Genomic DNA, 9,827 nt, shown 5'->3' with positions numbered 1-9,827 from the left:
AAACCCTTAGTTACGCTAAATAAATGCATGAAAACTACCCAAATACTCTTCAGGATGCGCTGGTACAAAAGATCATAGCTCTGCTTTTGTTCCTTTAATAGAGTTAAATAATGCATAGAAGTGCTAAGAAAATATAAATATATTTAATTTAAAGTCAATACCTTAAGACAGTTTCCCTTCACTGCGCAATTGATGAAGTACAAGGCATTCTGAAATCTACCTAATTGCAAATTACTACTGTTGATAATGTGGTTAAAATCTCTCGGTGTAAGTTAATAAAAGAATTATTAAAAGCACTTTCTTTTATGATAGAGTTAAAAAGTACATAAAAGTAATGAAGAAAAGAAAAAAAAATAAAAAAAGGGTGAGACGAAACCTAAAACGAAGTGATAAAAGCTTGCCAAGTAATAGCCATGCGCCAACTGGGTGGGAGTGATCAAGGCTTTGTTAGAGAGCAATATGACTGTACCCACAATTAATTAATTTCTAAAAGGGAAATTTAAATTAGAAAGTGTATGAGAAGTGCACTTGAAATATCGTTTTCAAGCCGGTAAGTTTCGTTTTCGAGAAAACTAAATTTTAAAATTTATGAAGGAAAAAAAAGTTCTTATAATTTTAAAAATAGTAAACTTTCGAGTTCCTGGTACATAATTTATAATTGCAGAAAGGACAGTCAAGGGATTTAAAGTATGCAAAGTTTTTCGTAATTTTGGGTAAAGCTGTTGTTGCCTTTTCCAATAAATTGCTAGTGCTACAGAGGGCTCAAAATGACTAGAAAAATAGTTTCAAGGAAATAGAGATTGAAAAAAAAAACTAATACTCTTTAAAAGGAGTTGCATCATTTAAAAGAAAAGCATCGCTATCAAGTAACAAATTCTTTGGGTATAGTAAAACTGAGTCAAGTTCTGAGTCAGTGAGTTGGCGAACTACTTCATCTTTAAACATGTAAAATGATAGTTCTGGAGTTACGCTTGCGACAGTGCCAGAACTGCAAAAGAAATCTTTAACGATTAAAAAACAGTTTTCAAGTAACAGCTGTAAATTTTCAGAGGGAAGCAAATAACTAAAAAAAAGGTTTAAATAGAACGAGTAAAATTAAACCAGTTTTATGAAAGTGTAACCATTTTTTTAATTTTATAAGATGAGAATGCTCTTTAGGCCCTTTAGGTAAACGCAAAGAAAGTATAGGTTCCAGTTCTATAAATGTGCTACCTCAAAATTTATAATATGAACAAAATTTAAAACCTTTAATCTTAACGTACTGCCCCAATCTGTCAAGGTTGTTAACGTCGGAATTGCTCGCAGAATTTGAAAGGGCAATTTGTAAACTTTTCTCTAGTTTGCTACGTTTAACTTTATGTAACCGTAAGAAGTCCATAATACACTTACAGGTATTAAGTGCATGCCTTTCCCCCCGTTACAGTGTTGAAAACACCGTGCAATACAAGAATCCGATAAGTCCGCACGAATAAGGGGCCTGTACAAACCATATTTGTTATTTGACTTTAGAAGTATTCGTTTGGACTCATCAAGATGCACCAAAGTGCTATTATAACAATTGAAGTTGTGAAGCTCCAGTAGGTTTTTCATGCAGTATTAACTTTATAAATTCTTTATGATCCAACAAATTATATTAAAGAGGAGTTTTTTCTTTATAGTCTAAAGAAATAAAGGACTTTCTACCTAACGCTGTGATGCTATAAAACGTATACTTCAAAGTAAAAAGCTGTATAACTAGCTATAATGAATAAGGGAAGACAAAGCAGCTATAACTTAAGCTTACGAATCAAAAACTTTCGAATATAGCTGATAAATACAGTTATTTATTTTAAAATTTACTAAGGAATACCTTAAAGAAAATACTATAAACCAACAAATATTTATTCATGAACTTAACATTGTTACAAAATTTTTTGTTACCTTTTAAAAAGTAATATATTAATATTTTATCGTGACATTTTTTTTGAAAATTTACAAACCAGAACACAGACGAAAACAACTAAAGCACCAGTAGTTGCAGTTAAAGCTAGAATTCCACACAAACAGAACGTTAAACTTTAAACTTTAAAAGTCCCAGAAGGCCTTAGCTACCATAAGAAAAAAAAAATAGTAGGACCGCAGATAATACTGATATACAACGAATAGGATAGTGGAAATAGTGGGAGGCTTACAGGGATGACAGTTTTAAAGCTGTTGAAAATAAGGGATTTATTGTACTTTGACTACAATGAGTATCGAACGAAACATTATACAAGATTTGGTCAAATCAACTATAATTTCTTACACGGAGGGAGAGAATAGCTGCTGTGGTAAATATTTTCTATAAAACTTGAGTATTTGTAAGCGTGTCGTTGCAAAAATCTTTTTTCCTTTTCAATCAAAGCTAACTTTTATGAGGTGTTACTTTTAACTACTCTTTCTCGCGGTTCTTTGGTTTGAACTACAGCTCTTTTAATCGACGAGGTGAAAAAACAGGATGGATTAAAATCTACTAAATTCTTCGCGTTGCATCCAAGAAGGGCGAAGAGGCACGTAGCTCAATATACAATTATTTTTGCGGTCACAATCCTTTTAAGCCCTCACTTTTACAAACATTGGTTTTTATGATCGTGCCATATGACTATTATAATTCATGACATAGCGTTTTAATTTTTAATTGTACTTGCTCGACAATAGCCAAAAAAAAAATAAGAATTTTGCATGGCAAATCTCATTGTCCTTGAAATTCCACTTACTGAAGTTCACAAAATTCTTACAATATTTTAAAAATAAAGATAACACCAAAATCGCTTCTGGCAGCAGTTGAAAATTTGCAAAAAAACCCGTGAGTGGATTTCCCGGGAGCATAACGGGCGCAGTAAAGCGATTAACTTAATCTATTACATTACTCTGGGCATAAATAAGCAAAAGTATATTGACCTTACAAGATCAGATATTCGTCTGTTGCCGCATAAGTCGAAATGATTTTTAGCTAGGTTTGATCACCGTGTTCGGAAGTAAAAATTCATAATCAACTTCAAAAACTTTAAAACAATTCAGCTAGTGGTTAACTTTACAATAACTAGCCCGCAGTAGCAGAAAAGTGTCGCATCCGGAGGAAAAGAAGAGGCAGTAGTTTTCTAGAACGGTAAAGGGGATTCCTTTAGTTGACTTACTTTTTTAAAATTAATAATTTTCTGCACTAGGTTGCAGCAAAGTTTAGAAACCGTTAAACCTTACGCGGCTTAGATAAACGTACTTTTTTGAAATTCTTTACTAGATATCAGAAGCGTTTGAGAGTCGAAGAAGCAGTGAATCTGAAAACTTAAGGGACTAATAAAACTAATTTTTCCTTGAACTATACTCGGGACCAGCACGATAAAAAGGCTATACTTAAGTTAGATGATGCATTTATAATTTTGTTACTTCACTTTGTAATAAATATAACTGATAGCAGAACAGAAATTAACTTTTATTTCTTATTCTGTATATATTGGAGAATCGATGTTCCTTAAGATTGTCGAGGCCTCTCTCCATAAAATCTTCTTTACTAAGCAAAAGAGAGTGGAACTCGTCTTCCTCACGTACAGTCCATTCGCGTGCGCCCTGCCAGGCGCTGTAAAGCGGGTTGCTGGCTGTAGTCACATTTATTACTGCGCTGTAGTGTTATCAAGGAATAAGTGATTTTTTCTGCTTCAGCTGTAGAAAGACAGATACCCAACAGGGCGGATCATTATTAGTTCTCTCCGAATTCTTTCTGCCAATCCGGACAACCCGGCCAAACCTCCGCACACATGAACATTCTGGTGGTGTGCTACTTAGTGTCTAAGTCTTAGCAGCCAACAAGTTTCCACCTGACACAACTTTTCTTGCTGCTCACTCGGGTAGCTTTTTAATAGCCACTCAATACTTTCAATAAGCCCGGCCCTATCACTGCCAAATATGGCTGGCTGCCGCAAATAAAGGTTAATAAGGAAACAATAAAAGTTAAACGCTGCCAACTAATAAGCCAAGCTTTACAAATAGATACAAAAAGTAGTAAGAAACTTGAAATAATAATTCGGGAGCTCGAAAGGCCTCCGTGCCGAGTCGAAGTTGATGATACTCTTCGATAGTAAGCGGCTCGTCAACACTAAAAACATACAGTTATAAAAGTGATAATATAAGTAATAGCCAGACACCTTTTATAGTCGGGATCGTACTTAAACAAAAGTTCTTCTATTTTTAGGAGCTCTTCTTGCTCGTGCTCACTTTCGGAATCGGACTCTTTACTCTATTGAAAAAAAAAGTGAGTGAATGCGAGCTACTGAATAAGCGTGCGCACACTTTTCATACTAAATTTCTATTGGCTATATGCACACGTAAAAAAAAGTACGATATTCCGGTAAATATCGAAGTCTGAGTCGTTCACACCGAAGAGATCTTCTTGTTTTCTGCGCTTTGCTTTATCTTTTTTGCCTTTTGCCTTATATTTTGGTTATCTTTGTTTATTTTTGATTATGCTAATATTGTACATCTTCTACTGTTTGAGTCTGTTGCACTATTAGCCTCATTCGCTGCTTCGAGGCTTGACTTCTCCGGTCATTCAGCTCTTCTCTCCGTTTCTTGCGCATCTCTCGTCGACGCATGAGTTTCTCAACAAGAAAAGATAAGAGTAAGGAAACCTTTAATAAGAAAATGGAGAGAAAGTCGATTTACAGAGCGCATATCCTTTAATTCCTGCAAGTATTGTTCAGGATTATTTTGTCGACGGAGTTCTAATTGAGCGTCCTGTTCTTCCTATAAAGAATAACAATGAACAATATAAAAAGTAAAAAATTGTAAAAGTAAATGACTTAAGGGCAGCAGTTACTAAGAAATAAAAAAAAAACTATTATCAAACAATACTAAAAACCACTAACATGTAATACATAACAGTAATAAAACAATTGCGCTCACTTTCTCTTGCTGAAGTTGCTGGCGAATTTTTTTAGCCCTCTCGCGTCCCTCAGCGGCATTCTAAAATCGCAATAAAGCTGAATGGCGGGCGTTTTATATTAAATGAGATTAAACAATAAAATTTTTTTAGGTTCGTTTATAGTACATCTTATTGGGTCATAACTTATAAAGTATAACTCCTCTGCTGAAACGTTTTATGTTTGATTTTATTGGACCGATTGAGCATTGATAAATTATACTGAAATACAGTTAATACTATATTTGTGACAAGTAATAAAAAAAGCTGGCAATCTTTATATATTTTCTATAAACCGGTTTAAAATGTTATAGAAGACTAATATAAAATAAAAATATTGAAAAGGTTAATAAGAGATATATCTTCTATTAATCCTTTTTTTTTTATTAAATAACTTTTCTTGTCGCCACTTTAATAGGGAAACTTACGTTTTATATTTTATGATTTATACATTAAACCTTTAAAAACAGTTGTTTCTTTTTTTCTTTTAGCTGGTCACTGTCAAGCTCGCTATCAGAAACGTTTATCAAATCAAATACATATTCTTTCTAAGGCCAGGATATAATTTAGTAGAGAGAAAAAAATAATTATGGCTTTTCATAATATGTATATATATATAAAGTTTATAACTCAGAAATATATATTTTTAATAATAGAATATTATAGTGCTAATAATAGAGAAAAACCCAGGTATTTTTGAGTGCCCGCAAGAGTGAAATTAATACTATTAATAATAGCAATAAACCTTTATCTCTTCTTCTGGAGGTTCGGAGTGGCCGTTCAGCTTTGCCTCAACCTTAATTACTTTTATGATAAAAAAATAAATAGACAAAGTCATAAACTATAGTAATAATAATAGTAATAATAATGAAAGTAATAATAATAATAATAATTACTTGATTGTTTAACTAAACGAATATTCTTTTCCAAATTTACCACATTCTTTATCCCTGCTTCCTTCATTTTCGCCTTTTATGTAAGTCTTATTATTATTATTATTATTATTATTATTATTATTATTATTAGTGTTTTCTGCTGCCACCTTAACTTTAGCATCAGACGGCGACTTTTCGAGGGTTCTGTATAAAACCAACCTCTCCGAAAGTTCTGCAAGCTACAAACATACTCAGCAATAGCCAATAGGAAGGCAGCAGAGAACGAAACTTGCTTTTCTCGTTTGGACTTGATATACTCTTTGATTCGTTGGGACTGTTCCTCTCGCCGTCGCCGCTTTTCTTCTTCAGGGACACCACTGCTTTCCTGTTTATAATAAAAGCTTTATCATTATTATTACTATTATCACCATTATAATTGTAATTAATACAGGAACAACAAACGGAAGCTGAAAAACAATTTCGTTAGCGGAATGGTAAGATTCGTCCGTCCACTTTTTTAATTCCGCTGTGTAGTCTTCAGCTACAAAAAGTTTATTTTGGATTTGCTGGAAAAATAATATTTGTTACTCGTACAAAATAAAAAAGTGGTATTCAAAGATTTATAATTAAAATTAAATTATAAAAATTATTTAACGAAAATCAGATATAAATTTATAATAAATTTTAAAAATAAACAAATGTGTATTAATAAATAAAACTTGTTTATAAGTTATTAAAAAAATAAAAAATTATAAAAGTTAAAAAACGATAAGTTTGTATACATAATGAAAAATTTTTCTTATAAAAATTAAAATTAAGAAAAACTTTTATTTTATCTCCCTGAAGAGCTGACTTGTGCTGAGGATACTTTAGATGAAGTAATTTAGTAAGATAGTCGCTTAATTCAAGACCAGAAAAACTTAATCTAAAGGTTAGACAAAAATTATTATCACAATAATTTCATATCTTCAGACAAAAATAAAAAACTTCTAATATAAATATTATATAACTTTTCAAAAAGTGAAGTAAAAAAGTAAATTTTGGTTGTAAAATTTAATTTCCTTCATCACTAGTATAAGGAAAAAATAACCGAAAATTTATTTTCCAACAACTTAAATCTGTACAAAAAAATAAGATTTACAGAAGACGAAAAAAATAATTTAATAAATTTTGCATAAAATTTATTTGCATAAAAAAACGTAGTAATATTAACAAAGAATTAATTTAATTAGAAGTAGATTATAATTTATAAAAAAAACATCACATCATCGAATCCTAAAGTGAAGTAGACAAAAAATTTATACTATTCTATACAAAAAGATCAAGAAAATACTTTAAGTTTTAAATGAAAAAATGAATAACAAAATCTCACTTACAAATCACATTAAAATTTTTATTAACGTGACAAAGTATTTAATTTTGTTATTGAAAATAAATTTATTACAAAGTAGGATACAAATTGTTTTATCCAATTTAACAATATTCGCATTAAAAATATAAATTAAGAAAATTTAATTTATATAAAAAAGAATAAATTAAAGAGTAGAGCTTTGCAGAAAGTTTTTTTAAAATTATCAAACATATAGTAACTTAAAAAAAATTAAAGATCGAACTTTAATCTAATTTTATTATATTCATTACTTTGTATATTTTCATTTTCATTATTATATATTTTAATAATAATTTTATAAATAATTCAATTAATTGAATACTATTATATCATCAGCTTTATAATAAAAATTTAAAAAAAAGGAAAAATATAAAAAACTACTACTCTTAGTGATAATAGTTAAATTACCTTTTTAAAGAAAATAATAATCGTAAACTATAATTAATAATAAATTATAATTATCCAAAGAAAAAGTCAAAGTAAAAAATAACAAAAAAACAAAAAGATAACTACAACTTTCACTAAAAAAAGTTTATTATACAAAGTTTAAAAGATGAATATTATTTAATTAAATTAAAAATTAATTTTATAAGAGCAGAAAATTAAATATAAATATATAAGAAAATGAAAGTGGGGTACACCAACTTTCACGTAATATATATATTAAAATAAGTTTATAAGAATTAAAAGCACATTAAATAAAAGTAAATTGGTTAAAATAAAACCAATAAATTAAAAAATTTAAAAAAAATAGAAAAGTAAACTTGATGAGTTCAAGACAAATTTGTGGATGTGAAAATGAGTAAAAGCAATTTATAAAAGTAAACATAAAAAATTCTACGCATCAAAAATTGAACGTTTAAACATTTGATAACTGACTTGCGCAGATATGAGAGACTATAAAAAATAAGCAGATAAAACTTCAACAACTTTAAAACAACCTTCTAAGAAAAATTAAAAACATATCATGGGGTGGATGACAAATATAAAATAAAAACAGATTATTTGAAAAGAAATAAGAAAATTTCAATAGAACTTGACAACTTCTGACGCCGCAAACATTGAAAGAAAAAAAATTATAAAGAAAAAATTTAAGGTGAGTTAATAAATGTTCCATATAAAAGAATTAGTCTATATAAATAAACCATATTGAAATAAAAATTGGAAACCTTCTGGCGTTGGAGACGTCGAAACTGCCGTCAATAATTGGCAGTATGTGAGTGGCTGAGTGAGAACAGGAAATCACAAGGCCATTCGCCTTAAAACAAACAGAACCATATATTAGTAAGAAAAAATTCAAGTATAATAAAATTAGAAAAGGAAAAAAAAGTTACTGTTCCTACACTCTTACAGATTTTGAAATAAGTTACCAATAACTAAATGCTCCACAACTAAACTGGTAATAAATATAAAATTTTTGATTACTTAAAAAAAATTGAGAAGTTAAATAAAAACAAAGAGAAAAAAATTCAAATATAATAAATGGTATAATTTAAGAGATCCCAATAAATATTTAATTACAAAGTAGAAACCTGAAGAATTATATAAAAAAGTTTAAAAGCTACTAATAAAATATAATTATAACAATAAAATTTATAAAGATGAATTGATATTACGTACCATATTAGATTCGAATTCATTTATTACATTAGAATGATAAAAACTAAAAAGACCGTCAACGCCGAATGTTAAGCTTGGGCAGCCGTAGCACTCAAATAGTAACTCAGCCATTCCTTTTTAATAGCGATATATTATAAATAGAAATAATTATAAAGTTATGCTTCCAATAAGAAATAAGCAAATTAAAAAATACTTTCTCGGCAGTAAAAAAAGTTACACACTGTTTCTGTTATAACAACGGGATGCGAAATGGAAGAACTGTTAATGCCTAGTTTGGCAAAGGCGTAATCAAACAGATCTTCCTATTGTGAAGTATTTTTAAAATTAAAAATAAAAAAGGAAAAAAAGAGAAACCTGGGTGCTAAAATTTGTAACTACCCCACGATCGAATAAAGTTCGAAAAGAGTACTTAGAGCTCTCTGGATCAAGAATATCGTTTCCTACAATTGTTGCTAAAAAAGGAAAAATGCAGGTCATATAATATCTCATATATAAAGTCTACATCCTTATAACTTTATTATATTTTACCAAGACGGCCTTTAATCTTAGTTCTAATAGATTTACTGGGAAAGTTCAAAGAAGGTTCTGGTTCCGAAGCCCACCCAACTTTACATGAAAAACTTCCTGTTAAAAATTTCGTTATAAACTTTTATAAACTACATTTTTAAAGGTTATAAAAGCATAACCATTATCTATAATCAGAGGTGTTTTTTTTTCAAAGCATTTATATACTTGTACTACATCAGGATGAGGTACTGGCTCAAAGAGGGGTACTATCGGTTGAAAGTTTTAAAAAAAATTATTGCCATAAAGATTCTATATACACACCAGTAGTAGATTTACTACAACCCATAGTGAAGTTAAGCGAGCCGTGAGCAAAACGGACAAATTTAATAACGGTTTCTCACTAAAGCCCCGTTCTTATTAGAAAAGTTAAGGGCTCCCCTGGCTAAGTCGCCCTTTGCCCATATACACGTTCAGCCCTTATTAAACAAGCTGTCTAAATAGT

At 29.8% G+C, this 9,827-nt stretch overlaps 2 protein-coding genes across 2 annotated transcripts; both read right to left on the bottom strand.

Annotated features, from left to right (window-relative positions):
- Positions 1 to 38: 38 nt before the first annotated feature.
- On the bottom strand, positions 39 to 1,399 carry LOC135122383 (uncharacterized; the record flags this gene model as incomplete). The annotated part of the gene is made up of 8 exons (XM_064046561.1): positions 1,246 to 1,399; positions 1,122 to 1,197; positions 821 to 1,063; positions 631 to 771; positions 529 to 572; positions 377 to 463; positions 162 to 220; positions 39 to 92 (listed from the first exon to the last, which is right to left on the bottom strand). Coding segments are annotated over exons 1-8 (837 nt in total), but the record flags the coding sequence as incomplete, so codon positions are not given.
- Positions 1,400 to 3,435: 2,036 nt separating this feature from the next.
- Positions 3,436 to 9,739, bottom strand: LOC135122378 (uncharacterized). The gene is made up of 23 exons (XM_064046556.1): positions 9,647 to 9,739; positions 9,505 to 9,591; positions 9,347 to 9,442; positions 9,173 to 9,270; positions 9,012 to 9,120; positions 8,819 to 8,931; positions 8,368 to 8,456; positions 6,634 to 6,733; positions 6,258 to 6,374; positions 6,098 to 6,193; positions 5,976 to 6,047; positions 5,830 to 5,902; positions 5,679 to 5,737; positions 5,392 to 5,481; positions 4,918 to 4,977; positions 4,678 to 4,758; positions 4,494 to 4,613; positions 4,355 to 4,444; positions 4,161 to 4,252; positions 4,027 to 4,111; positions 3,834 to 3,929; positions 3,697 to 3,782; positions 3,436 to 3,637 (listed from the first exon to the last, which is right to left on the bottom strand). The coding sequence occupies exons 1-23, from the start codon at positions 9,669 to 9,671 to the stop codon at positions 3,445 to 3,447; spliced, it is 2,127 nt and encodes a 708-aa protein (XP_063902626.1). The 5' UTR covers positions 9,672 to 9,739; the 3' UTR covers positions 3,436 to 3,444.
- Positions 9,740 to 9,827: the final 88 nt, after the last annotated feature.

The sequence above is a fragment of the Zophobas morio genome, unplaced genomic scaffold, assembly GCF_036711695.1.
Source record: "Zophobas morio isolate AGI-343-1 ecotype UQ-CSIRO unplaced genomic scaffold, CSIRO_AGI_Zmor_V1 ptg001164l, whole genome shotgun sequence".
NCBI lineage: Eukaryota > Metazoa > Arthropoda > Insecta > Coleoptera > Tenebrionidae > Zophobas > Zophobas morio.
This window is presented reverse-complemented; position numbering and strand designations above follow the sequence as displayed.

Bases quoted from the DNA above. Each gene is read 5' to 3' on its own strand.
- LOC135122378 (XM_064046556.1), bottom strand. From the start codon at position 9,671: ATGGGTTGTAGTAAATCTACTACTG. The intron at 4,253-4,354 runs GTACTTTTTTTT...TTTTTTCAATAG, and splicing joins TCGATATTTACCGGAATATC to AGTAAAGAGTCCGATTCCGA. The intron at 3,638-3,696 runs GTATCTGTCTTT...ATAACACTACAG, and splicing joins ATAATGATCCGCCCTGTTGG to CGCAGTAATAAATGTGACTA.